At 51.0% G+C, this 27746-nt stretch overlaps 2 protein-coding genes across 5 annotated transcripts in view; both read left to right on the top strand.

Moving 5' to 3' along the window:
- Window positions 1-16718, top strand: part of PIK3R6 (phosphoinositide-3-kinase regulatory subunit 6) — a 57382-nt gene extending 40664 nt beyond the window's left edge. For all 4 annotated transcript variants that reach the window (XM_027047700.2, XM_053211789.1, XM_053211788.1 and 1 more), the window contains 6 exons: window positions 1066-1153; window positions 1432-1502; window positions 1986-2076; window positions 3672-3787; window positions 15490-15602; window positions 16180-16718. In XM_027047700.2, the coding sequence (XP_026903501.1) occupies window positions 1066-1153; window positions 1432-1502; window positions 1986-2076; window positions 3672-3787; window positions 15490-15602; window positions 16180-16333 (633 nt within the window). In that variant the 3' untranslated portion in view covers window positions 16334-16718. The remainder of the gene's footprint in view (window positions 1-1065; window positions 1154-1431; window positions 1503-1985; window positions 2077-3671; window positions 3788-15489; window positions 15603-16179) is intronic.
- Window positions 16719-18888: 2170 nt separating this feature from the next.
- MFSD6L (major facilitator superfamily domain containing 6 like) lies at window positions 18889-20870 on the top strand. The gene has a single exon (XM_027047706.2). It carries the CDS (start codon window positions 19038-19040, stop codon window positions 20799-20801), a length of 1764 nt encoding a protein of 587 aa, XP_026903507.1. The 5' UTR covers window positions 18889-19037; the 3' UTR covers window positions 20802-20870.
- Window positions 20871-27746: the final 6876 nt, after the last annotated feature.

The raw sequence follows: 27746 nt of genomic DNA, 5'->3' as shown, positions 1-27746 counted from the left end.
CATGCCCTTCCGGTCTGTTCCCGCCTCCTCCGGGACCGTCCCCCTCAACCTGAGATTTCGGGAGGCGGCCTCTGCTGCTTCCTCTCTCGTTCCGGATTCTCGTCCCTCACTCTGCATCCCGTGGTGGAAATTTTCTTCATGACCTTCCCCCTTTTTGACCTAACTGAGGCAATTAGCTCCTGTTGCTGGTTTCCAAAAGGCAAAACGAAACAACCCAAGTCAAACAAACAGATGGGAGTAAACCTCTCAGGCTGGTAAAGGGAGTAAACATCTCAGCCACGCAAATAAATTGAAAGGTTAGGCATCCCGTCGCTGCCCTTTGGCCAGAGGCCCCTGGAGCAGACCTGGGTTTGCGGGTTCTGGCCAGGCCGGCAGCGTGAAGCAGTGCACAGCATGGACAACCGTGGGCAGAGGCTGTTAGAAGGCACTTATAACGTGGCTTTGGGCTCAAGTCAGGTGATTTGGGGGAGAAGCCCCCAAAGCAGGGCTGTGCCCTGGCTCAGAAGCTGTCAGGAGGCCGGGAGTGGTTCTGTGGTTGGGCATCTGGATCGTTCTTAATTCTGAGTAATCCTTTGATTGGAAAAATGTCGGGATGGGGCCCGCACACAGTCCTGTTTTTTCCTGTGTTTGTGACGGTGGCAGGGTCTGCTTCCTGTCTTGACCCATCAGGGTCCCAGGGACGCCCCTCCAGCCCCAGATTTCCAGCCCCAACCCAGAATGGCTCAGCTCCCTCGAGCCCTTCCGTCCTGGCTGGTCTCGCCTTGCAAGTCAGGAATGGGGTCCCCCTCTCTGGCCCTTCTGGCGTCCACAAGAGATTTTCTCACACGGCCCCGCCCCTGTGTGAATTGTGTGCCCCGTTCATTCCGCATTAGACTGTCGTGGTTGCAGACCGTCGAGGACGGCTTGGGTTCTGATACCAGTGGCTTCCCCTATTTGTAAATATATTACATCACTGGACACCTGTGGACAGGCAGGTCCGGGAAGTCACTGCCTGGACGGTGGGGGTCCCGGCCCTGCTTCCTTCCAGAAGCTCTCCAACCGTCCACACCTCCTCCCTCCCTCCAGATCTTCAGGGACCTGAGCCAACACCCTGCAGAGGACATTTTTCTCACTGAGCTCAAGGTGAAGATTCAAGACACCAAGCCCCCCAAAGGTGAGCATCCTCCCTTCCCAGGGCTCACTGACGCATCTCCGGCCAAGCCCTGTTTCTGGAACGTCCTCCTGCCTCTCACCTAATGCCCCCCCCCAACTCCACCAAATACCGGGGTGCCCTTGGCTCCTCCAAGCTTGCCTGGACTGGAACCCTCGAGATGCTTCCTTTCCATCCAAGGAGAGATGCTGTCACAATTCAGCAGCTCCGCTCGGCCTGGGTGAGGCGGGAGGGGCAGGAGCCTCCTACGCGATTCAGCCTCTTCCCTCCTCCTCCCTCAGATGGCTTTTCACCCAGGAGGAGGGGCGCAGCCGAGGGCCCAGGGGCTGAGCTCAACATTTGCTACCAGAAGGTGAGTGGTTCGTGGGGGGCGGGGGGCTGCTCAGGAGGTGGGAGGCACAGGGTTGGAAGCAGGCATCAGGGACAGGCTGGTGGGAGCAGACAGAGCCAGAACCTCCTGCCCCAGTTTCCCCAGCCTTTGGAGAGTTTTGCAGGGATGAGCAAATTACCACTGGCCTTGCACGCAGCCGAGGAGGCCACGTGATTTAAGGGACAAGGGGCCTGTCCTGTTGCTGGAGGATGCCTTCCTCCCTAGCTGGCCAGATGCTTGAACTGATGGCATGGGAGACGTGTCCCTTCGGGCCTGGGAGGCTGACTGTGCTCCCTGGGGCCAAGAGTGCTCTCCGCCTCTCCCCGCCAGCCCCGCCTTGGACATTGGTGACTCGGACAAGAATCTCAGTCAGGGCAGGGGTGGGAAGCAGGACTGTTGACACGAGGGTGCCCGGGGGGACAGGGATGTTCTGAGGACCCCCTTGGTGCCCGCATCCCCCTCCAGGCCCTGCTCAGCCACCGGGCCCAAGAGGTCGCCGTTTCCCTGCGGGCCACTGGGCTGGTCCTGAAGACCTTTGCAGCCAGTGACACTGAAGGTAAGGAGCTGGAGAGAGAAGGCACGAGAAGGGGATGGGTGGGGGGAGAAGGAAAAAGGGGTGAGTGACGGTAGATGAGGTGACCCAGAGGAATCGGGCCTCCCACCCAATCTTGAGGTCGTGCAGGGCTGAGCACCGGGTGCCCGGGTGCGGCATGGTATCTGCCCTCACCATCGGGGGGACGTGCGACAGCATTGCCCTCGGTCCTGCCCTGCAGCTGGAAGGCAGAGGGGCCACACGGAGGGGGTCCTGCTGCCCTCCTGCCTCTGTTGCGTCTGGAGATGTTTTCTTCTGAATGTCACTCCACCGGGGGCAGGTAATCCCCAGTTCACCAAAGGCACCACCGGCCCAAACTCTCTAATTTTAGCTAATTACCTAATAATAGCTGTGTATCTAATAGATAATAAGATAGTTTATCTAACGCTCCAAATCTAAAATAGAGATGTTAAAAAGATACCAATGTAAATGCCGATAGTGAAGGATAATCGTGAGCTGTTCCGTTAGCCCCCTGGTCTTCTGGAAGAAAGAAAAGTTTGGTGATGTGAGTGAGGACGTCACCGAACCCATTGATCAGAGGCCGGGCAATGTTCTGTGTCAAACACATCGGCTCTCCGAATCCTGTGAGATCGGCATTATTAATACCAGCCGCTTTTTACCAGAGACGTAACTGAAGGCGGAGAAATGCTGGAGGCCAGGTCACATCCGTGAGGAGGGGTCAGAGCCTGGATTCACACCCAGGCCATCCGGGTGCTGGCTTTCAGACAAAGGAAGCAGGGGACCCAGCAAGACCACCTTTATTTGTGCATCTTTTTTTTTCTTTAATGTTTATTTTCGAGAAAGAGAGACAGAGTGTGAGCAGGGGAGGGGCAGAGAGAGAGGGAGACACAGAATCCAAAGCAGGCTCCAGGCTCCGAGCCATCAGCACAGAGCCCGACGCGGGGCTCGAACTCACGAACCGTGAGATCATGACCTGAGCTGAAGTCGGACATTCAAGCGACTGAGCCCCCCAGGCACCCCCGCACTCGTGCACCCTTAACACCGCAAGGGAGACACGTGACCCTGGGGATAGCTCTTAGCCGAGAGGTGGTCATAGTGGGTCAAGAGCACAGATTCTGGGTCGGGATGGGGGCTGGCCTCCAGGTCCGGCTTTGCCATTTACCATCTGTGTGACCTTGGGCGAGTTCCTCGTGACCTCTCTACCGGTCCTTTCATTTCTCAAGTGAAGTTGAAGTCCTCATTCATGTGCGTCTAGAAAACTATCGTGTTCGCTCTAATTGTTAAGTTGTATTTCCCTCATTTCCTTCACCAGCATCCCCCCACCCGCCCACCCCCACGCTAACTTGCGCTCCTCCCATTGATCGCGTCCTGGGGGCTTCAGGAAGGGTCCACTGCACCTTCTCCCACAGGAAAGGGGTGCGGGAGGGGGTGCAGAAAGGCATGGGGAGGTGGCTGCCGTGACAGAGGATACCCTGTGGGTCCCCCAGGGAAAGGCAGTGGATGTTCAGGAAGGAACTGAAACGCGGTTGGGACCAAGGCGCAGTCAGGAAGTGGGGGGGCCCGCTACAGCCACCTGCTTCCCATCTTGTTCCCCCCAGTTTCTGGGCCCGCCCCCGCCCCACCACCTGCTGTCCCCGTGACAGACCACACGTGCCTGAACGTCAGCGTGACGGAGGTCATCAAGTCCTCCAACTTGGCGGGAAGGTCCTTCTCTGTAAGTACTGGGCAGCACGGGATACTCGAACGAGGTAGGTGGCCCGGGCCGGGGTGTTCGGAGAAGGGGAGATGGCTTCTGAGCCTTTGCTGTCGGACTGGGTCTTCCCCTTGGAGAGAATTTGCTCTCCCCTGGTGTGTGGAGTACCGGGGAGCACCGGCTGGTGTAACTGAGGCCCGGGGAGAGTCAAGCCCCCCCCCCCCCCCCGCTGGCCCTTGAAGGACCGAGGACGGGCCCAGGTCTGGCCTCCCGAGCGCTCCCCAGCAGCCAGACTCCTAAGCGGCAACAGCCCAACCTTGAACCACATCGAGCCGGCTCCTTCACCTCATCGCCCCGACCGCTGCCCTTTGCCCTGATTGATACTTATTGATTTGGACTCCCTTATTGATAGAGACCCAGCACCCACCCACTCTCCCCTGTCTCGTGGCCTCTCTGGACTTCACTTCCCCACTCAGCTGGGCTGTGGATCCCAGGATTACGCCTGAACCCTGTTCTCAGCCCCGCTCTGCTCCCAGGCATCAAGTCGCTACTCAGTCCGTATGCTCAGTGGCTGAGTGCTTCTGGAATAAATCCTGCGTCCATGGGAGCAGACCCCTGCCCTCGTACCCCAACGCCCTTCTCTTGCCTGTCTTCTGGGCTTTTATTCGTTATTCATCTCTGCTAGTTCCTTTCCTCCAGCGTGGACCTTTTCTACCGCTCCTCCCTCGTGGCCTGGAGACGTGCTCTGGTCTTTTCCATCCTAGTTTTCAGTCTCCCGCCAAAAACTCTCCTCGCCGCTATCATCTGGGTAACACCCTCCCCACTGTGGCAAAGTCGCCTCCGTGGTCGCTGAGACCAAAGCTGTCTTTCTGGTCCTCAATGATTATCTTCCCCTTTAAACATAACGTTTTAGGGGCGCCTGAGGGGCTCAGTCCATGAAGCGTCAGACTTCGGCTCAGGTCCTGATCTCAGGGTTTGAGATCCCGCGTCCGGCTCTGTGCTGACAGTGGGGAGCCTGCTTGGGATTCTCTGTCTCTCTCTACCCTCTCCCCTGCTTGCTCTCTCTCTCTCTCAAAATAAATCAATAAACTTAAAAAAAAAAAAAAAAGTAATGTTTTAACCTGTAAAGAAAAGTTCAGTGATTTGGGGGAAATGCAAAAAACAAACAAACAAAAAACAAAACACCCCACAAAGAAGCAAATGTACTTCTAGTCCCATTTTCTAGAAGGAATGACTGTTACTATTTCGAGGTGCAAGCACCCAGCCTGTTTTCTGTATGTCTTTAACTTAATTGATCGCTACATACTATCAAAGTACGGAGTAAAAACTTGACGTTTCTATTCCAAAATATACTAAGGCTTTGTGAGTCTGCCTGGGCAAGATCTTGTTCATGTCACTAAATATGTTACGGTCGATATTTCTCCTATGATGGCTATATAGGTCCGTGTGGTTATTTAACTGATTTGCTTATAATACATTTAGGTGAGTTCTCATGTTTGCGTATTATAAGCAATAATTATATAGTTATTATAATTATATAATTATAATAATTGTAAGCAATACCGTAAGGAACATGCATAGGGATAAATAGGTACTAAAAATCACAGTTAAACCTTTTTAAAAAATGTCTAAAAGTGAGCTCACTCAGTCAAATGGCATCCATATGTTAGGACTTTTGATATATTTTGATGTATTGCCCTCCACGATGTTTGAGAGGGTCAATTTTGCTGCACAATTAACACGTGGACTATTTTTTCCTCCTTGTAAATTTGTCAGGATTTTCATTATTTCCATTTGTGTGTCTTTGACTACCAATTAAGTTGAAGAGTTTCTTCTACACAGTGATAATTTCTATTTTTTCATTTGTGTATTTTCTGTTTATGTTCTCATGTGATGTTACTATTGTGGTCTCTATTTTATGATATGAGAATATCAATCCCTTATGTCATATTTTTGTAAATGTTTATTTATTTTGAGAGAGAGAGAGAGAGCAAGGGAGGGGCAGAGAGAAGGAGAGAGAGAATCCCAAGCTGACAGTGCAGAGCCTGATGCAGGGGTCGATCTCACAAACCATGAGGTCATGACCTGAGCGGACAGGAGTTGGGTGCTTAACTGACTGAGCCACCAAACGCCCTTGTCACGTGTTTTAAGAAATATTTTTTTTCTCAAGTTTGTCTTTTGGTGTTATGGGTTTCTTTGTTTTTTACCTAAAATAGATTTATATTTTGATGAAGCAAAAGCTACCAGTTACTTTCCTTTGATGATTTCCGCCCCTGCTATGATCACACATTAAAGGCACCTGATTCTTCTTCAAACATTATGTTTCATCAAGTTAAAGAGAGACCATAATTGTACACACCGCTCAGAAGGAGACAATGCTTCCTGAAGGACAAGCAAGGCTTTCTTATCACCTGGGTTGCAAAATAGTTCCTAATTTCAGAGATGTTAAAATATGTGGGTGGGGAGAGAATCAATGAAAATGAGGGGCGTCTGGGTGGCTCAGTCAGTTAAGTGTCTGACTTCAGCTCAGGTCATGATCTTACAGTTCGTGGGGTCAAGCCTCACATCAGGCTCTCTGCTGTTAGCACAGATCCTCTCTCTCTCCCCCTCTCTCTCTCTGCCCTTACCCTTTCCCACCCTCTTTTCCAAAATAAATAAATAAACATTTAAAAAATAAGAATCAAAATGACACGCTTATTCCTTTAATAATACAGTTTTTTTTTCCTTCTTACGTTCCTTTGCTCATTTTATTTATTTTTTTCTTTGCTCATTTTAAAGATTTTCACTTTCTAGTCTGATGTATATGATTACATTATCTGTACTTATCGGGAGTTTAATCCCTGCGTTTACTGGGTCCACTGAACCCCATGGCAGCTTAATTCTTTGTACGTTTCCTCAACTGGAGGTATGTTTTCCAGGTGTGTTTCCTACCTGTTGGGGCTTTGTCTGTGGGAAATCTGGGTGGAAAACGCGACCTTCTAGAGAAATTCTGTATTTGCCTTAGCCACGGGCCCCCGGGATATTATCAGCCCAAGCCCATATTTTGAGTTAATTTCTTGGCTCAGAAATTCCCAGACCCCAGATCCACCTAAGGACAGACTTGTGGCTAAGAATTCCCAGGGAATATTTGTCCTACTCATTCATAGCACAGGCTGCAATTTTTTTTTCTAATAGAGTGTTTTGCTGAGAGCATAGTGTTCAAGAGTCCTTGGGCGGGGTAGGGGGGTGGATCTCAGTTCCCAATCCCTGCCTCATATGAGCCCATGGTTGTCCCCCGCACCCATGGCTATTGACACCCAAGCCCCTTGATTCCTGAGATTACTAAATTCCCCCGAGACAACCAAAGCCTCTGACCCACACAACTTCAACTTTAGAATTTATGGCATTAGCCTCACTGCCCGGTCCATGATCAATTTTTAAACATCCTGTGATAACTGAAGAGAGACACGTGTGTTTTTTTGTCTACAGAATGCAAAATATGGCATATAATTATTAGGTCAGACACACCATATTACTCTAATCTGCAATTAAACATTTTTTTTGTCTACTTCATCTATCCAAAATAGGAAAGGTTGGTCCACATTCCCAGTATGGCTTTGATTTTGTCAATGGGATCTCAGTTTGTTCAAACCTGAATGTTCTAGTTTCTGGCACTGCTGCTGAAAAATATGATAACTTCTTGTGCTGTTCCTTTCTCTCCCTTTCTAGAAGCTTCTGAGGCTTCATTTCATAAAAGGTTCTGGAATATCACAAGCATATGCCTTGGTGGAATCGTTTTCATTCATTATTGTGGATCTTTAAATTTTTTTTAATGTTTTTGTTTATTTTTGAAAGAGAGAGACAGAGCATGAGTGGGGGAGGAGCAGAGAGGGAGGGAGACACAGAACCAGAAGCAGGTTCCAGGCTCTGAGCTGTCAGCACAGAGCCCAGTGCGGGGCTCGAACTCATAAACTGTGAGATCATTACCTGAGCTGAAGCCAGACGCTCAACCGACTGAGCCACCCAGGCACCCCGTTATTGTGGATCTTTAAAAGACATCATCTAGGGGCACCTGGGTGGCTCAGTCGGTTAAGCATCCGACTTTGGCTCAGGTCATGATCTCACAGCTCGTGAGTTCGAGCCCCGTCTGCGTCAGGCTCTGTGCTAGCAGCTCAGAGCCTTGGGCCTGCTTCATGTTCTATGTCTCCCTCTCTCTCTCTGCCCCTCTGCCGCTCATGCTGTCTCTCTCTGTCTCTCAAAAATAAACAAACATTAAAAAAATTAAAAAAAAAAAGACATCATCAAATCTGGAGACACATCTTTTGGTGCTAACATATTTTCTAATGTAGTTTTTAAAAATTATTTCCTTCCTCTGTTTCTTTGTTATTTCTTTCTGGAACTACAGAGAGCTGGGTGTTAGATCTAGAGGGATACTCTGATTTTCTAATCTTTTCTGTCTCACCATCCTTCTCTTTCTTTCTTCAAGTTTTGAGAGTTTTCTTCAAACTCACTTACTGAATGTTTAAACTTCAAGATTTTTTTCTTGTTTTCTGATTCTTCTTTTTTTTTTAAAGATTTTATTTTGAAGTAATTTCTATACCCAACGTGGGGCTCAGGCTCAAACTCACAACCCTAAGATCAAGAGTCACACTCTCTACCAGCTGAGCCAGCCAGGCGCCCCTCTGGTTATTCATTTTTTAATATTATTTGATTCTTGTGTCATCGATGCAGTATCTGCTTTCTCTGAAGATATTAATTAACTGTGGTTTATTTGAAATTTTCTTCTGCCCCCTACATTGTATTTATTTCCTGTAAATTCCTTCTGTTTGTTTGGGTCTCTCTTCTTTCTTTCTTCATTTTATTAGTATTCTTTTTAACATTAAATGCTGTCTCCAAAAATCTGGTGATCCTTGGCTGATGTTCAAATTTAAGAGTGGGGCACTAGGGGAACCTGGCTGGGTCAGTCAGAAGACCCTACAACTCTTGATCTCTGGATCCTGAGTTCAAGCCCCACGTTGGGTGTAGAGATTGCTAAAAATAAATAAATAAACTTCAAAAAAAAGATTGGGGGGAAAAAAGACTGAGGTACTAAAAAGTTGAGTCAATGGTGGGCATTCCGAAGGCCATAGACCTTTCCCTGGGGAAACCCAAATGTCAGTATGTTCAAGTCTCATTGTTAGGACAGTCTTGTTTTCCCAGAAAAGGGTCCTTCAGACTCTTGTCTTGGGGGCTAAAGGGGAGTAGGCCTGCTGGTGTCTGTACTCTGGGGCTGGGCCAGGCAAGGGGATTAGGGGTCTCACCATTCAGTGAGCAGACATTCATGTAGCCCATCTACCTGGACAACAGTACACGGATGGTGTTCACACCGTCCTCCTCCAACTGTGGTGTCCCCAAGTCCAGAGTCTCTCTGGTCCATCTTCTGTGGTGTCTGTGGCAGGGGGAGAGTTTCATTGCTTGGCTGCTCAGGCTGGAAGTGGGCACTTGAAACTATCTAACTGTTCCTTGTAGAACTTCCAGTGCGTTCCCTTTATCCGGGCTCTATCTCATCACCACTATCTGAGGGATATGCGGCCTCCCGTTCAGAAGCTTTCCAGAGTTTTGATCCTTGTGTTGGACCTTCCTCCCTCTGTCCTCAAATGTCATGCTTTAGGGCTTTGGGTGTCTTCTAGTTTCATGAAAAACACACCTGTTTGTTTGTTTGTTTGTTTCTTTGTTTGTTTTTTAATTTACATCCAAGTTAGTTAGCATGTAGTGCTATAATGATTTCAGAAGTAGAATCCAGTGATTCACCCTCTATGTATAACATTCAGTGCTCATCCCAAGTGTCTTCCCTAATGCTCCTCCCCCATTTAGCCCATCCCCCCACCCACAACTCTGCCAGCAACCCTCAGTTTGTTCTCTGTATGTAAGAGTCTCTTATGTTTTGTCCCCCTCCTTGTTTTTATATTATTTTTGCTTCCCTTCCCTTATGTTCATCTGTTTTGTGTCTTATCGCAAAATAGGAGTGAAGTCCTATGATATTTGTCTTTCTCTGACTGACTGATTTCACTTAGCATAATACCCTCTAGTTACATCCATGTAGTTGCAAATGGCAAGATTTCATTCTTTTTGATCACCAAGTAATATTCCATTGTATGTATATACCACATCTTCTTTATCCATTCATCCATCGATGGACATTCTGCAGCTCCTTGTTTTGGGGCAAATTATAAGAGTAAAGGAACAAGAAAATATACACTCTGCCATTTTGAAATCAGAAATCCTCATCCCTTTATTTAAAAAAAATTTTTAAAGTTTACTTGTTTACTTTGAGAGCACAAGAGAGTGAGCAGAGGAGGGGTAGAGAGAGAAGGAGAGAGAGGATCCCAAGCAACTTCCACACTGTCAGCACAGAGCCTGATGTGGGGTTCGAAACCATGAGTGAGATCATGACCTGAGCCAAAATCTAAAGCTGGATGCTTAACGGACTGAGCCATCCAGGCACCCCATCCTTCACTTTTAAAACATTTTTATTTTATTTTACATATGCCTCTTGTAAATAGCATACAGTTGGATTTTGTTCTGACTCAGTCTGAAAGTCTGTGCTTTTTACCAATTTATAGTTTAATCCATCAACACTAATTTTACGCACTATTTGATCTTTTTCTGCTGTCTTATGTTGTGCTTTCTGATTTTTGTAATGCTTTTGCTGTTTGGGGGGAGGGAGGGACTTAAGCTCTGTTAGCTTATATTCCCCCTCTGACAATTTGCAAGCTATATATGCTATTTTTTCTGTCATGATTACCTTTAAATTGAAAAAATACATATTTAAAGTCCCACTTATATGTTGATATGCCAATAAAGCTGGCTTCCAACACTGTCGTAGGCAATTTTTCTAGGTTTTTATTCCTTTGATCAATTATTTAAATTAATTAATTTATTTATTGGAGAGGAGAGAAAGAGAAAGAGAGAGAGAGCATGAGCAGGGGAGAGGCAGAGAGAGAGAGAATCCTAAGCAGACTCCACATATCAGCGCAGAGCTCAACGTGGGGCTGGAACCCATGAACCATTGCGATCACGACCTGAGCCGAAACCACGAGTCGGGCGCTCAACCAACTGAGCCACCCAGTTGCCCCCCACTTTGATCAATTTTTAATGAGTTCCACCACCAGAACTGATGCCCTGTTCTCCGAGTCTTTAAATTCCCTAAATCTGTGAATTTGGAGACACCACTTTCTCAAAGTTCTACATATCTGACTGTGACTTTTTGGCCTCTTTCCCTGGGCTCTTTTTCCTAAACCAGTTTCTTAAATGGCTACTGTTCTCAACTTCCATCCATGGCCCACTTCTTTTCTCATTCCCTGGACTAGCTAACCCACATGTGTGGTCTGAGTCCGATGTGTTAAGGACTCCCAAATCTGTATCTCCTGTTCTGATAGTCACGCCCTGAGTTTCCGACCCTGCACTCAACTCAGCATGAACTGGATGTCCCACAACTCCCCAAACACAAGATATTCAAAACCAAAGCCAGGGGGCGCCTGGGTGGCTCAGTTGGTTGAGCATCCGACTTTGGCTCAGGTCTTGCCCTCGCGGTCCATGAGTTCGAGCCCCGCGTCGGGCTCTGTGCTAACAGCTCAGAGCCTGGAACCTGCTTCGGATTCTGTGTCTCCCTCTTTCTCTGACCTCCCCCGGTCACGCTCTGTCTCTCTCTCTGTCAAAAATAAATAAACATAAAAAAAAAAAAAAAAAAGCCAGGACTTTGGCTAAGAGCTCTCCAGAGCCGGACCAAGGCTGCTTGGGTGCGGAACTCGGTTCTGCCATTTACCAGCTCTGTGACTTCAGGCAAGTTAATCAGGCTGCCTATGTCTCAATCTCATCATCTGTAAATGGGGACGATAATAATAGTATTGATAATAGATTATAGATACTATAATAGATAGGTAATAATAAGAGTAGATAATAATAACATAAAATAGACCTTACCCAGTTGTTGTGGGGAAGGAATGATTATCACATGTAAAGTTCTCAGAAGAGTGTGGGACCAAGAAAGAGCTGTATATGTGCTAAGAATGATTTTCATGTCATTTCTCCCCGCTATGGCCGGCCTCTCATTTAATGGTACCGTCATTAACCCATCACCTCTGCCAGGATTCTGGGAGTCCCCTCAGATGCCTCGTCTCCCTCGCTTTCCCGTGTCCTGCTGGTTTTCTCTCTTAACACTTCTCGAACTTTCTCCTTCTCCTCATCTCCCTCCTTTGGAGCCACTTAGGTTGACAAACCACGCAAATTTGCCCGGGACTCAGGACTGCTTCCTGGGGTGTGTGGCCTTCTGTGCTAACTCCCGGAGAGCCCCGGGCACACCAGGACAGGTTTGGTCACCCTCGGTCCAGACCTCCACCATCCCCTTTTGCGGGACAAACACAGTAGCCTCCTCGCTGATGCCACCGCAATGCTCCTTAAGCCCACCTCCACATCTCTGCCTGAGCGGTATTTCTAAACGAGGGGCACCTGGGTGGCTCCGTTGGTTAAACGACCAACTCTTTGATTTTAGCTCCGATCATCGCCTCACCGTTGTGAGTTCAAGCCCCAAGTGGGGCTCTGCGCTGACAGCACGGAGCCTGCTGGGGATGCTCTCCCTCCCTCTCTCTCTGCCCCTCCCCTGCTCATTCTCTCTCTCTCTCTCTCTCAAGATAAAGAAATAAACTTAAAAGAAATCAATAAAATAAAACTCGGACATGCCTATGCTTAAAACCCCTCTGTCATTTCCCAGGCTGTATGACTGAAGGGCAGGAAAGTTCTTCAGTGTTGCATAGCATGGCTCCCTTCGGCTCCATAAGCAACTCCGGCCTGTGTCTGCGGACCCTTTGCCACACAGCACGTGCGAAAGTCCCCTGCAGACACACCTCTGTGTCCTGCTCGTGCGCCGTGCCTGGTCCGAAACCTGTTCCTACCTTTCTCTTCCCCGTCCTCTTTCCATAGCTCGTATTTCTCCTTCGAAAGGAAACTCAGGGGTCCTCTCCCCCAGGAGGCCCTCCCTGACGCTCACCCCTCCCTCCCCCCCCCCCCACTCCTGGGTAAGCTAGGTGCCCCTCTCTGTGCGCCCACACGGCCCTGGGGTCACAGCCATGGGGGCATGGGCAACACTGTAAGGGGCATGATCACTGTACAGCCATGGACTGTGAGTGCCCTGGTCTCGATCCTCCCCATCCTCCCCAGCACTCAGTGCAAGCTGTCTGGCCCCCCGGTAGGTGCTCTCTGCTGAGCCCGCTAGTCTGTCCCCGCCTCTCCAGGACCTCATCCCTAACCCGCATGCGCGCATTTTCTCTGCGCCAACAGGTCTACCGTAGGAGAGCTCTGATTGGCTTAGAGGTCACGTGTGCTGAGGGGACACCTCCTTCCTATTGGACAGCTCTGTACCTAAGCCTCAAGTAGGCTGCAAGGTGGCCCCGTTTACACTCCTGTATTTCCTCTTCCCAAGTCTGTTCCCTACAAGGGTTTCTTTTTCTTTAAGTTTTTTTTTTTTTTTTAACTTATTTTGAGAGAGAGCAGGCGAGGGAGGAACAGAGAGAGAGAATCCCAAGCAGGCTCTGAGCTGTCAGTGCAGAGCCCCACTCTGGGTTTGGACTCACAAACAGTGACATCATGACCTGAGCTGAAATCGGAAGTCCCACACTTAACCGACCGAGCCACCCAGGCACCCCTAACAGTTCCTATGTCTCATGACCTCTTGAAACAACCTGCCTGTAGGCTTTTTGAGACTCTAAACTTACCACCCCTTCGTGTTTCCTTTTATCCCTGCACTGATTTGCTGGAGGAAGCGCCAGGTGCTTTGCTTTGCTCTTGGAACCCAGGCCGGTCAGTTATGTGTTCTGCACGAGCGGCTAGACGAACACCGCGTGGTAGGGGAGCTTCGCGGTGAGCTGGAGTGAGGGTGTTCTCCGCTTGGAGAACAGCAGGGCAAGGGCACTGTGGCTGGATTGGTGAGTTTAAGGGGCAGCAACAAGACTCATTGGGCTGGCTGGGAAGTTTGATAGAGGAAAGCGGTGGGAAATAAGGCAGGAATGGTAGAATTGGGGCTTTGGGGGCACGGGAGGCAGGAAGCCCCTGACAGTGAACCGTGAATAGCAGCATTTTGCTCAGCCCCTAACGAGCTGAGGCTGAGACCTTTTGCAAATACGGAGTCTCGCCCTTTCAACTGACCTCCAGGGCCGCATCCATAGAATGAAATCCAAAAGCCCCGTGGTCGTCACAGGGCCAAAGCCAGGCACGGTCGGGTGTGGGGAGGCACGCAGACCACAAGGGGGAAATGAAGGCCTCTGTGTGCACGGCGGGCAGGTGGAAGGAGGCCCGGAGACCGCCGCTGGCTATCTGGGGGGCAAGGTCAGGCAGGCCCAGATCCTGCTGGGAGATACCTAGAACAGCCTGACGCAGAGAAAGAGCACTGAGTGGGGAGTCAGGGAGCTGGTTCCCATGCCTACTATTGTGAAAGCTTCAGAAGGTCACGGTCAATCCCTCCAGACCTCAGTCTTCTCCCTCACCAGCTGGGGTCAGTTCAAGCGGGGTCCCCTAAGCCATCGTAATGCATCTGGCTTTCCCCACCCCCCGGCCCACACAGGAATTTAGCCTCCCTGCAGTCTCTCCAGATACTTCTGGAAGGTCACGGATGACATCCCAATGCTCATGGTTGTCCAACTAGCATCCTGGTCAGTGTCCTACCCCCCACTCCGATGAATGTTCGGCCGAAATGCCCAGATGTGCCTGACTCCCCACCCCCACCCCCACCTCCACCCAGTTTCGGCTGCTGCTTGTACCTCTGCTCTAACACAGGGAAAAGCTGGATTAGCTCCATGGTCCCCATCCTGCCTGCAAAAGGGAGTTTGTTAAAGATGCCTGTGCCTGGGCTCAAGTCCATGTCAGTAGGAATCTCTAATTTTGTTTTGGGAAGGTGATTTCCAGGGTTGAGAGTTCTTGAGCAAGATGAACTCTAGAGGTCCAGAATGTTGGAGGGGGGGGGACAAGCCCCCCAAAGCTGCTGTCTGCATGTAGAGTGGGCCAGCCACCTGGAAAGTCCCTCTGAAGGCCCCACCTGGAACGCAAGATGCTCCCAATCCTCTCCCGAGAGGTCCCCTCCCTCCGGGCAGCCCCTCGGGTCAGGGGATTAGAGCCTGCTGGCTGCTTTCCTTTGGTCCTGGGTACTTTCTAGAGAAGCCACGCAGGGCTTTGGAGCATAGAAGGCAGGAAGCCCTTTGCCCCAGGTTTCCTGTGCAGGGAATAGATGCCTTCCCACCTGTGCCTGGTCCCTAGACAGTTCCATGGTGCAAACAGATACAGGGCTGGTCTGCGTCATGAGGGTAGGTGGCCGCTTCCTAGACCCTCTATCTCGGCCCCAGGGAAATCATTTCGTATGTAATTCAACTCTGAGGACAGCGGTCAGGACTCCTAAAATCCCTGAAATATTCCCCACCCCCACCCGCCAAAATTGCACATGTAACATACACACCCGTTCTATGGAGGTCTCAGGTACCTTGATAACTTGGCAAGATCTAGGTTGTCGAAATTTAGGACAACTGCAGAAATGACGAGACACCTGGGGGCCGGGGCAGCCCAGACACAGTTTCTGCAGAATACTGTCACTGCTCCAAGTCACTTGCAGGAAGAGAGTTGGGGACCCCGTGCACTGAACAAAGACACCGGAGAGGGTAGGAGGTGTTGGCAAGGCCATCTGTCACGAAGGTGACACTCACACGAGCTCTCTTTGTTTGCAGATGGTGACAAACACCTTCCGGACGGCCAACATCCAGATCCAGAGCCAGGACCAGAGGCTCCTGACGCTGCTCCTGGACAAGGACAGTCGGCGAACGTTCAAGGACGTGGTCAGGTGAGGCCGGGCCTCGCCACCCCTGCATGCCCCACGGGGCACACGTGAGCGGCAGCCGGCCCCTCCTATCTCCTGCCTCTAGCCTGGGACACCTGTCGCAGGCAGACCCTGTGGCCGGGCAGGTGTCCCTGGTGGGATGGACTTAGGCCACTGCCCTGTGACTTCCTATGAATCCAGGGAGAAGAACTAATGAATGGCTGACTGTGGCCAGCCCCTGCCATTTAAGTTTCCGGAGATTCCTCTACATACACTCGGCCCGCGGCCACAGATCTGACCCCCTGTGTTGGCACAGTCCCTCCCACAAAGGTTAACCTGGGGCTGCTTAGAGGTTTCCCCTGGGGCGGTGTATTTGGGTAAGGAAGGCATACACCGAGTGACTGCGCAGGCACGCCTCCTCTCTCGGTGTCCACCCCACCCCCACCCTGCCCAGGATGCTCTTTCCTTGTCCTGACTCCCTCCTTCTCTCCGTGAGGCCTCCTCTGTATAACCTATAATAGAGGGTCTACCTTCAAAACCCCCCCGGGGAAGATTTGACCCCAGAGATGGGTCTCCTGAGCTGGTCTCTCTCCACCCACAGATTCGAGGTCTCTCCCTGCCCAGAGCCATGTTCTGAGGCCCACAAGTCCGAGGCGTCACAGCTCGGTTCACACGGGCAGGAGGTGGAAGGGACCAAAGCCAAGCCCAAGCCCCTTCTAATGCCCATCAACACGTTCTCCGGCATCGTCCAGTGAGCCCGCAGGGGCAGCAGAAGCGCCGAGTCTGAGAGCCCAGGCCCAAGAGTACGGATACACTACCCCACCAGCCTCCAAACACTCATGCCGGCCACCGGAATGAGGCCTGGCTGCCCTGGGTGGCTTCTGGCTGTGAGTAGGAGCCAGCGAGTGACCGGAGCATAGGGCGCTTACTGGGCCGTGGCAGGTGATGGAGCAGGGCCCACACACAGGCCCCAGGAAGGTCCCAGCAAAGCTGCACACACGCAAGCAAGACCCGGCTCCGTGCACAAATGTCCACGCCTCCACTGATCTTCAATTCCCACTTGTGCGGCTCAAGATCCCCCCTCGGCCCTTAAACCGCCCCCAGTGAGAGATGCTGTGTCGGCCAGGGCCCTGTGGCCTGGGGGGGAGGGTGGGGGATGGGAAGCAGGCAAAGATAATTGCAGCCTCTCCCTTCCGAGAGTCTGTTCCTTTTCTTCCTTCCAGCCACCTCCTCGTCCTGCATTCCCAGGCAGGTGAGAGGAAATCGTCAGTTCCAATAAACACACTAAAGTATTTTTGCTTTTATCTAATACCTAGCGACATCTGGATTCAAAAAAAAAATGTTTTCACTATTTATATTTTAGAGAGAGGGAGCATGAGCGGGGGAGGAGCAGAGAGAGAGAGACACACAATCCCAAGCAGGCTCCGGGCTCTGAGCTCAGCACAGAGCCCCATGTGGGGCTCGAACTGACAAACCACAAGATCATGACCTGAGCAGAAGTCGGACGCTTAACCGACGGAGCCACCCAGGCGCCCTGAGTTCTAAAACGTGTATCCAGATGCAACATAGGGACGTTCGGTGACACAGACCAGTTTCTTCACCCTCGGGACTAGGTGTAGGGTGGGAAGAAAAGTAACAGAGAAAACATAAAAGCATGGACTTGAGGTCATTTCTCTTGCCTGGGCAGGGCCCCAGGGGATGGTGGGAGGAGGGGATCCAGGAGTAGAGAGGGAGGCACTTTACTTTTGGCCTCATCGCCCCAGCAGTGGGGGGCAAGTCTGCGAGACCCCTTGCAAGAGGGGCTGCCTGGGGGTCTAGGCAGGTGGGTCCAAGGGACACCAGCATGACAGAGTGCCTTCCAGCTCTGGATCGATGAAGACCAAGGAGTGGATGGATGTGAGCTCTTCCACTGTAGTTGCCCCCCTGCAGAACCCGGGGAGAGAGGGATTAGGGGCAAGCCTGAGACTGAGGGGGTTTCAAACCAGAAATGACCGATATCACTGGATTTGAGTGGGTTTACCTGGAGGTGGCTACATTTTGTTTCCTGCTGTTGGCGTGACGGATGCTGATTTGTATCAGTTTGGGCATTCACAATTACTAGGATCTTTAAGTAAACATTTGCCAGTTTACCAGCTGTTCGAATTGGGTGAGATCTCTGGGCCCCTCCTGCAAGAATCCACCAGCTCACAACGAAAGCAAGTCATAGACCAAAGTCCCCTACACATTCTGACCTGTGTGGGCAAATCGCCACCCCCCTCAACCCCCACCTCAGCCAAATTAGGTGCTCTGAGCAAACCTTGCATGAAAGGGTCACCGAATCAGTAGGTGGACATTGGACCACTTGGGAGTAAAGCCCACAACACCATTTCAAAGGGCCGGACAACCTGACTCTCTAGATTCTTTATAAATGCTTGCCCAGAGACGAAAGGCCTCCAGCAAAATGGTAACCAGTCCATGGGACTCAGACACCACTAATGTCATCAGTGAAATTCTGCCAGTATCTATCAGGCCAATTAATGAAAACACTTCTGTTGATCTAAGATTGTTGACCTGTTTGTATTTGCTGCCCCAAATGTTAGCTCACCGCCTCTGGGAGGTGTGCCCTCAAATTGGACAACTGAGCTCCCTGAGATGTGGATTGAAACTAACCACTACGTACATACTGTTCCAGGGGCCGGGACGGCTGCCTGAGTGGGGGGCAGGGGGCTACCCCAAGACCCAGCCCTGCTCTCTGGGGGTTGTCCCCACTGAAGAGACCCGTGTCACCAATAGTGTCTGTCCCCCGGGGGCAGCTGGCATCCAAGGAAACAGCTCTAAGCCCTGGGGACGAAAATAGTTGCCTTCCTGGAGTTCCGCCTCTGATGGACCCAGACAAGAAACGAGAGAAACACGCGAAATAGAAACCGGTAGTGTGCTGGGTGGTGATGCGTGCTGCGGAGAAAAATAAAGCAGGGGAGGGGAGCGCGAGTCTGCGGAGCGGGTGGGATTTGTCAGTGAGGGTGGACAGGGACTGGCCCTGAGGGTAACAGGTAGGTCCTATCGTGAATCGCATCCCCGCTCCCCACCCCTCACCGGCCCCCAGTTTTCCTCGCCTGAAGCGACTCAGAGAACTGACTCAGATTCTCGGGGGACCCGGGGCCGGCCACCGGCCGCCACCCTCGCTCACGCGCGCACGGCGGGAGGGGCTGCGGGCCCGGCAGGTGCGGCGCGCAGGTGCGCCGGCCCCGCCCCCCAGGTGCGGCGTCAGGGGGCGGGGCTACTTCCGGGGCGGTGGCCGGACGTGGAGGGGGTGGGTGGGCGTGGCGGCCGTTGACCCGGTGACCGCGGCCCGAGGCCGGAGGGGGCTCCCAGCTCGCCCCGCGCCCCGCGCCCCGCTCCGGGCCCATGGCCGCGACCCCGCGCCCGCCCCGCGCCCAGCTCCGCCCCCCGCCCGCCCGGGACTGACGGAGCCGGGCAGCCATGAGCGCCAACCCCCAGTGGGACGTCAGCCGGGCTCTGGGGGTGGCCAGGCTCTTCCACCTGGTGTGCGGGGTCCGGGACGCCTGCGTGACTCCGTTCCTGACCCTCTACCTGAGGCAGCTGGGCCTGGCCGCGCCCTGGGTGGGCATCCTGATGGGGACCAAGCACCTGATCGCAGCCTTCTGGGGTCCCTTCTGTGCCTTCCTGGCCAAAAGCTACCAGAAGAGGAGGGTGCTTCTGATGGGCTCGCTGCTCGGCTCGGTGGGGGCCAGCCTGCTGCTGGTCCTGGTGCCGCCGCTGGACAAAGATCTGCGGTCGGGTTCCTGTAACGCCAGCGACGGCGCCACCCCCACCGCGCCGCCACCGGGGGCCGCGCTGACCGGGACCTTCGCCTGGAACCAGCCGCCGGGGGCGCCCAGCCCCGCATCCAAGAGCAGTCCTGGGACCGTGGAGGCCTCTGGCGTGGGGAAAGGACCCGCGGGAAGTGTCCACGAGCCGTCCGGTCATCCTCCTGGCCACGCCGTGGGCTCCGTGGAGGGAGCCAGGACCACGTCCCTAGCTGTCCATCCTGTCACTTCGGGGGTGAAAGCTCCCTCTCGGGAAGGGGCTTTTAAGGTGGGCGGGACCGCCCTCCCTTTGCTTGCTGGAGGTACAGCGCTGGGAAGCCCAGCCAACTGGTCGGCAGCCGAGGGCCACGCCCGGGCCCTTGGCCTGTCCTCGGAAGGGCTGCGGTGGACCTTCTTCCTCTCCCTGGGGTCCATGGTGTTCTGGGAGCTGCTGACGGCCCCTCTGGAGCAGGTGGCAGACGACAGCCTTTATGAGTACCTGGATTGTGTGGACGCCACGGACCGCTACAGAAGCCTCTGGATCTGGAAGCTGCTGGGCATGTCCACGGGGGCGTGTGGCATGGCAGCCTTGGCGGGACGGCTGGAATGCTCCCTGGTGACAAATGGCCCCCGGGGTGTGTTGCACTTCTATGGCTACTCACTGGTCAGCACGCTGGCTTTGCTGGTGAGCATCGCCTTTCCCGTCCCCACGTGCAGGCGGCGGGAGCCCAGCTACAAAACCGTCAAGGCGCTGTCTCTGGTGGCCGGCGACCCCCGCCTCACCCTCCTGGCCCTCACTGTCTTCCTGATAGGAGCCGCCACCAGCACGGTACAGAACTTTCTGTTCTGGCACATGAAGGACCGCGGGAGCAGCGAGCTGGTCATGGGTTTCTCGGTGGCGCTGGGCTGGCTGGGGGAGATTGTGGTCCATCCGTTCAGAGCGACGTTGCTTAGGAAACTGACCAGGGTGGGCACCGTGGGGCTGGGGCTGGGCTGTCTGGCCGGGCAGCTACTCTACTATGCCTTCCTCTGGAACTGGTGGTCCGTCCTCCCCGCTCAGACCTTGAGCGCCATCAGCAGCGGGGCTCTGGGCTGGGCGGTGAAGGCCTCGGTCGAGCACCTGGCCTCTCCCGGAATGGAGAGGCCCCTGAGTGCCATGTTCCAAGGCCACTTTTACGGGGGCGGGTCCAGCCTGGGCAGCTTTGTGGGGGGCTTCGTGGTGATGTCCTTCAGCCTGGCCGTTCTGTACCAGGCCTGCTGCGTGGGCCTGTTGCTCTGGCTGGCCCTGTTCCTGTCCGTCCAGCGGACGCTGCCCCAGGAGCAGAGAATCAACTACTCGAAACTGCTGGTCGTGGAGGCCAGCGACACGAGTGACTCTGAGCAGGGGACGGAACGGGACTGGCTCGTGAAGGCCATGAGGGAGGAGCATTCAGGCTAGGAGGACGGAGAGGCAGGTCACGATGCCCTGATCGGGGAAGGTGCCCAAGGCTGGGGGGCGGGGGGGGGGGGTGGACAAAACTCGCCTGCCGAGGACAAGGTCCTGGGGCTGCAGGGCGCCTGGAGAGAGAACACCAGTGTGTGTGCAGAAGTCCCACGGGATCACCTCGATGCATGATTCTCTTTACTTTTGTGGTAAGGGGAGATTTAACTTTTGGCCATTCAATCTTTTTTTAAATAATGGAGGAAGAATACATTTGCTAAAAAAAAAAAAAAAAAAAAAAAAAAAACTCACAAAAATGTGCCCTTAGTGTTCACTTATTCGTTGTATTTTGGTGTGTAAGGTTAGCAAAGAGCTTTACTGGTACTGACCCCAGTGCCACTGATTTCAGCCACACTGGCGTGCTCAAACTGGCAGGTGCTAGGAAAAGCTAAGGGGACCCGCAGGATTCAGTTGGCGGAGGGGGGCTGCTGGCTTTCGTGAGTCACATGTGTTCCCGTGCGTCCGGAAAGCACGAGCCTGCGTCCACACAGAGGCTGAGTGATGTGATGGTTTAAGGATCTAGAAGATTATTCGGGGAGGGCGGTAAGAGCAGGTAAGAACGAGAACAAAAAACAGAAGTCCGCATCCAGACACAGGCGCCCACACTCACAGCCAGGCCCTTAGGTTTCCGATAAGGGGAGGTGATGGGAAACGTAATATGTGCTGGGGGAGAGCGGACGCAGGTTAGTCCGTTTTCATCCTTACTCTCAAACGTGTGTGTCCCCAGGGGTAGGATCCGTAGAAATGCCTTCCAGACTCCCATCAGAGCAAGGGCAATGTCACGTCTTCGGACGCCTATCTTACATGCCGCACCTCGCGAGAGTCCACGGAGATTGTCGGCAGGTGGAAACAGGTGCGGCAGCCCCTGTAGGGTGAGGGTGCCACGGATGGTCCACGCTGTGCCCGTGGGTAGCCACTAGATGGGGTACCTTCTCAAACCCTCCCAACCCCCCAGGATAGGGCCCCTTATTCCAGAAGCCTGACGCCAGAGACCAATTCTTCCACCTTATATAATCAGGTAAGTGCGGGCTATCAGATTTAGAAGCGTCTCATTTTACAAATGCAGAAAAAAAAGAAATGTCTCATAGCTGGAGAAGGGGAAACACGCGATGGTTCACTGGGTCAGACATGGTTCCAGGGAATTTATTCTCTTAAAATTTTCCCTAAAAAGCTTTAGGGTATCAATAACCAGCAAAAAGTTACCTCTGCCTGGGGCGCCTGGGTGGTTCAGTCGGTTGGGCGTCCGACTTCGGCTCAGGTCATGATCTCACAGTCTGTGAGTTCGGGCCCCGCGTCCGGCCCTGTGCTGACGGCTCAGAGCCTGGAGCCTTTTTCGGATTCTGTGTCTCCCTCTCTCTCTCTGCCCCTCCCCTGCTCTTGCTCTGTCTCTCTCTGCCTCAAAAATAAATAAAAACATTTAAAAAATTAAAAAAAAAAAAGAAAGAAAGGAGGGGGAAAAGGAGGGAAATTCAATGTGAAGATTGAAGGCAGCTATCACTTGAAATCTGGGCGGTAGACGGAACTTACTCCGTAGACAGAACACACAGTAATACCAAAATAAAAACTTGACACGTTTGTTCTCCCTAATGTAAACAAAAGGTGAGGAACCAGGACCTGGCTTAAGAAAGGAGTTAAGTTAGTTAAGTGTGGCTTAGCCTGAAGAAAGAAGGAGGAGAAAAGAGGAGAGGAGGAGGCTGAGTGATGTGATGGTTTATTAAGGATCTAAAAGATTACACGGGGAGGGTGGTAACTCTCCGTTACCAGAGCATTCTAGGCATTCTAGGCAGAGGGAACAAAGTGACCGAGGTGGCAAATGCATGGGGTCTACTTGGGGGGAATAGCAAGAAATAATATCGTTTGTGTAGCGCGGAGCTGACAGGCGAGGCTGGGAAGATATCTTAGGGCCGGGTCACAGAAGGTCTGGATTCTGTACACTTGGGTAAACCATGGAAGGTTCTGGAGGGTCATGACAGGTGAGGACTATGCTGAGCTTTTTTTTTTTAATTAGCTTTATTAAAGTATTATTTACATATAATTAAATGCATACATTTAAATGGTACAATTTGATACATGTTGATATATATGCATATATACACCTATGAAACCATCACCACATTCAAGATAGGATATCCATCACCCCCAAAATTTCCTCCATCCTGGTCCTAAATAGCCACTGAGCTGTTTTCCGTCATTATATATTGGTTTGTGTTTTTGATTTTTTTCAATGAACTGGTAATGGCACTTTTAATTTTTTTTAATGTTTATTAATTTTTGAGAGAGTGAGCAGGGGAGGGGCAGAGAGAGAAGGAGACACAGAATCCACAACAGGCTCCAGGCTCTGAGCTGCCAGCCCAGAGCCCGACGCGGGGCTTGAACCTAGGAGCCCCGAGGTCGTAACTTGAGCCAAAGTCGGACACTCGCTCAACCGACTGAGCCACCCAGGCGCCCCTGGTTTGCATTTTTAAAGACTATGGGATGCATTATTTTACATCTAGTATCTTCCACTCAACACCATTGCAGAGACTTCTGACACCAGCTTCCCCCAAGTTAGGCCAAATTTCACCAGTTAAGGGCACACCGCTGCCCCCAATTCACTTCAGACCCCCCTAAGGCCACCCTCACTTCCGACCAACTGGCTGCAAATTTGGGGCTTCCCACCGCCACCCCACCACGTTCAATTTTTCACTAGAACGATTCTTGGAACTCAGGACCAAGTGCCATACTTCATGATTACAGTCTTATAGCCAAAGAATGCAACTCAGAATCATCCAGAAGAGAAGATGTATGGGGTGAGTTCTGGAAGGCTCCTAACATGGAGGGTCACGTCCTTACCCCAGCCCTGTCTGTGGTTTTTACTGGGGCTTCTTTACGGAGGTATGATTCTTTGAATCTCGGTCTTCAGTTCTCTTGTCCCCAGAAGTCAGGCTGACTTCATATAGCCCAAAGCCCCAAACTCCTAACCACGCGGTTGGTCTTTCTGGCATGGTCTGCCCCTATCCTGGTGCACCCCGTTAGCATAAACACAGGTGCATTCTGAGCAGCCCGTCATGAGGAACAGAGGCACGACTATAACCAGGAAAATTCCAAGGACTTAAGTCCACCTCCCAGGAACCAGGGACAAGGCCAGCCAAAAGGTCTAACAGAACACACGTGCACGAGCAGAGCAAGGTAGGACATGTTAGATACGACACCAAGTGAGAAGTTCAAGTGGTACCTCGGAAGTCTGGGGCAGATGGGACAGTTGAGTGCTGGGGCCACTCAGAAGGAACCCTCGTGGGGACCATGAAGCAGACATGAGTCACCCCAAAGGTGACTCACACCCTCACGGCGTGAGGCACACCGAAGGAAGGACCGAGTCCCAAAGACTCGAGTCACGGCTTTTACTCCATCAACTCTCCAGTAGGCCAGTGAAGCTTCCTAAAGCCAACAGAAAATGAAATTCTTAGCTCCCAGACTTATGGCTGCCACAGCCACTGACTTCTAACGTATCCTGTTTCCATCAAAGAGGAAAGCAAATATTGAATGAGCCATTAACCTTTACGCTCAGGCTTACGTCGACCATTGTGTTCCAAGCGAGTTTTGCAGAACACTTAATCCTAGTGTGGGGGGCCCGGGTGAGCATTCAAAAGCATTCTGTAGCTACCTAGTTGGGAAAATGATGGAAATTAGTATCACCCTTTAGAAACTCGCAATACATATTAGCAATCAAGGCTCCGTAGAGCCCTGTAGTCAACAAACTCGTTTCGCTCTGTCGGGCCTGTAATTCCCCTTACCCACGTGGTATCGCAACCTTCTTCCAGGTAACGCCAATCACGATCTCACAGAACTAGTATTTCCCAGAAGATGCTTTGGAAAATACCAACGTTGGTAGTTTTCTGTGTGACCTTTGCAACGCAGCCGAGGGGTTGCTCAGGGACAAATCTGGGCTCCCACCCCAGACAGGCAAGTGTCCTGAGAATCTGTGCTAAGAGCTCAGCAGAGATTTTCCCGTTGAGTCAGAGCATTAACTCATTTTACAGGTGAAGTTAACTAAGGTTCCGAAAGGCGAGAGTTCAAAGCTAGGTCTGTTTGAACCGCCCTCTCAATCTCGATGCTGGCTCAGAGAAGTGGAGAGTTTATTCCCTGCCGGGGAGCAAGGATCGGAGGCAGGGACGCGACGGGAATCCAGGTGGATTTTGCATGAAGAGTCATGGAAAATAAGGTTGGAGATATGAGTGGGATCCAGATTGTGGATGCCCTGAATGCCTACCTAAGGGAACTGTGCTTTCTCTCTCTGGGCTCTCTCTGCACATGGTAATGCTTGTAATTCTCACAACACTGATGCCCATTTCACAGCAGGGGAAACCGAGGCTGGGAGAGGTTAGCTGATTTAGCTGCCTGGCATCAGGACTATTAGATGGTGAAGCATGGAGTGAGTGCGGACCCAACCACGGCAAATCCCATGGTCCTTTCTCTGGACATCATGCTCTTTCTAGGAAGGTTTTACCAGCCACGGGGGGTGCGCTGAAAGTTTTTGACCCTCTCTTGTCAGTTGCATTGTGAACAATGGGTCTGAGTTGGGGGAGCTTTTGGGGTCTGGGCTGTCTGTTTTGGACAGACCATTGCAACTGGCTAGGCAGGAAGTGTGTGGACTTAGAAGCAAAGACTTCTACTACCATATTGGACAGTAATGGGAAAGGAACCATGTTTGCATCTTGAAAAAAAATGCGTCTAAAGTTTTAAGTATGATATTTACTGAAGGTTTTACTAAGTTAAAAAAAAAAAAACAACTTCCCTCTTCTTCCTGGTGTTTGTAACATTTTCATCGCAAACTTTATCAAGAATTTCCCGCATCTCCTGAGAAGGTCATGTGATTTTTTTCATCTCTAGTCCATTTGTGTGGTGAATTTTACATCAAAATACTCTTGATTTTTAACTAACCATGAATTCTTTTTTTTTTTTTTTTGGCTGATTTATTTATTTTGAGAGAGACAGAGTGAGCAAAGGAGGTGCAGAGAGAGGAAGGGAGAGAGAATCCCAAACAGACTCCATGCTGTCAGCACAGGGCCCGATGCGGGGCTTGAACTCACAAACCATGAGATCATGACCTGAGCCCAAACCAAGAGCCAGACACTTCACCAACTGAGCCACCCAGACACCCCTAACTAACCCATGAACTCTTAGATGAGCCCTATTTGATCCTGAGAAATTATGGGTTTTTTTTTAAAATACAGTCTTGGATTTGGCTGACCGATACTTTAAGACTTTTGCATTAATGTTCCCTTTGCTTTTCTTCTCTTTCACTTTTCTTGGCCAGTTTTGTCCTTATGGTCATCCCAGCCTCACCTTTTATATTTTCCATTTTATGGAACAACTTGTATAAGATAAGACTTGTCTGGGCAACAAATGGTAGAACTGTAGCCAGCAGTCAGGAGAACAAGTTTTCCTATAAACGAGCGTTGATACGGTTCTCTATTAGCTCATATGCCGTTTTATGTTTTCCTGTATCATTTTACCAAAGTTTTGAAGTGACTGCAGTTTGCCTACTCACCGCCCATTCCTCTCTCTCCTCCACCCAAACCGTGTTCCTGGCAGCAGCTGTGTTCAAGTGAAACGCTTACCTTCCCAGATTCCCTTGCAGGTGGAAATCTGCTTGGGAAGTCTGGGCAAGTATTTGCTTTCCTGGGCATAGGCTCCGCCTCCTCTGTAGGCTCCACCTCCTCTGTAGGCTCCACCTCCTCTGTAGGTTCCACCTCCTCAATAGGCTCCACCCCCTCTATAGGCTCCACCTCCTCTAGGGGCTCCACCTCCTTTATGGGCTCCACCTCCTTCATGGGCTCCACCTCCTCTATAGGCTCCTCCTCTTCTGTAGGCTCCACCTCCTCCTCTTCTTTCCTTAGAGTAGAAACAACTGTCTGGCAACCATAAGTTGACAAGCATGAACAAGCCATACTTAGCTGAGCACAGTGCTTTTTGCTTAGCTACTCTTATCAGAAATTTGTGTTTAGACTTTTCAAAGGACCTGCTTTAGGTTTTGCTAATTTTCTCCATTGTTTTTGTTCTCTCCTTTCATCACTGCCATTAGCTTTGTTGCTTCCTTTCTTCTCATCTCTGTAGGTTTGCTCTGTTGCTTTTTGCTGCCTTGAGTTACACACTCACCTCTTTTGTTCTCCGTATTTCTTGTTTTCCAATAAATGTCAAAAATTTTAATTTCCCTTAGGTATTGCTTTAGTACAAATGTTGACATTGCAACTCAGCACAAACCTTGACATCGTAATTTAGTTCTAAGTATTTCACGATTTCCCTTGTCATTTCCCCTTCAGCCTAAAGGCAGTTTTCATTTTTTCCTAGGAATATGGGATTTGTAATTGTTCTATTTTTACTAAATTGTAAATTTATTCCATTAGAGTTGGAAAATGAAACGAAGGTCATACTTTGTAATATATGCAGATTTTTTTTTTGTTTGTTAGGTATAAAGAGAGGTGTGTGTGTGTGTGTGTGTGTGTGTGTGTGTGTGTTTTAGCTCAAGATTATTAATTGTATTAGTCAAATGTTCTATCATGCTTATTTTGGGTCTGCTTGCTGTATCATACTCTGAAAGGTGTGCTAAGACCTCCAAATATAATTATTGATGTATCCATTTCCCCATGTTAGCTATTTATTGCTTTATATATTTTAAGGCTACATTGATGGAGGTATATATGCTTCTGTTTGTTATTTCATTTGGATTTATTATTCCTTATTAGTATATAACCTCTCCATTTGTCCCTTCTTTTTAAAAATATTTTTTAAAAATTTATTTTTGAGAGAAAGACAGACAGAGTGCACTCAGGGGAGGGGCAGAGAGAGAGGGAGACACAGAATGTGAAGCAGGCTCCAGGCTCTGAGCTGTCAGCACAGAGCCCAATGCAGGGCTCAAAGTCA

This window comes from Acinonyx jubatus, chromosome E1, assembly GCF_027475565.1.
Source record: "Acinonyx jubatus isolate Ajub_Pintada_27869175 chromosome E1, VMU_Ajub_asm_v1.0, whole genome shotgun sequence".
NCBI lineage: Eukaryota > Metazoa > Chordata > Mammalia > Carnivora > Felidae > Acinonyx > Acinonyx jubatus.
The sequence above is the reverse complement of the archived record's forward strand: the minus strand, read 5'-3'. Positions and strand labels throughout refer to the sequence as shown.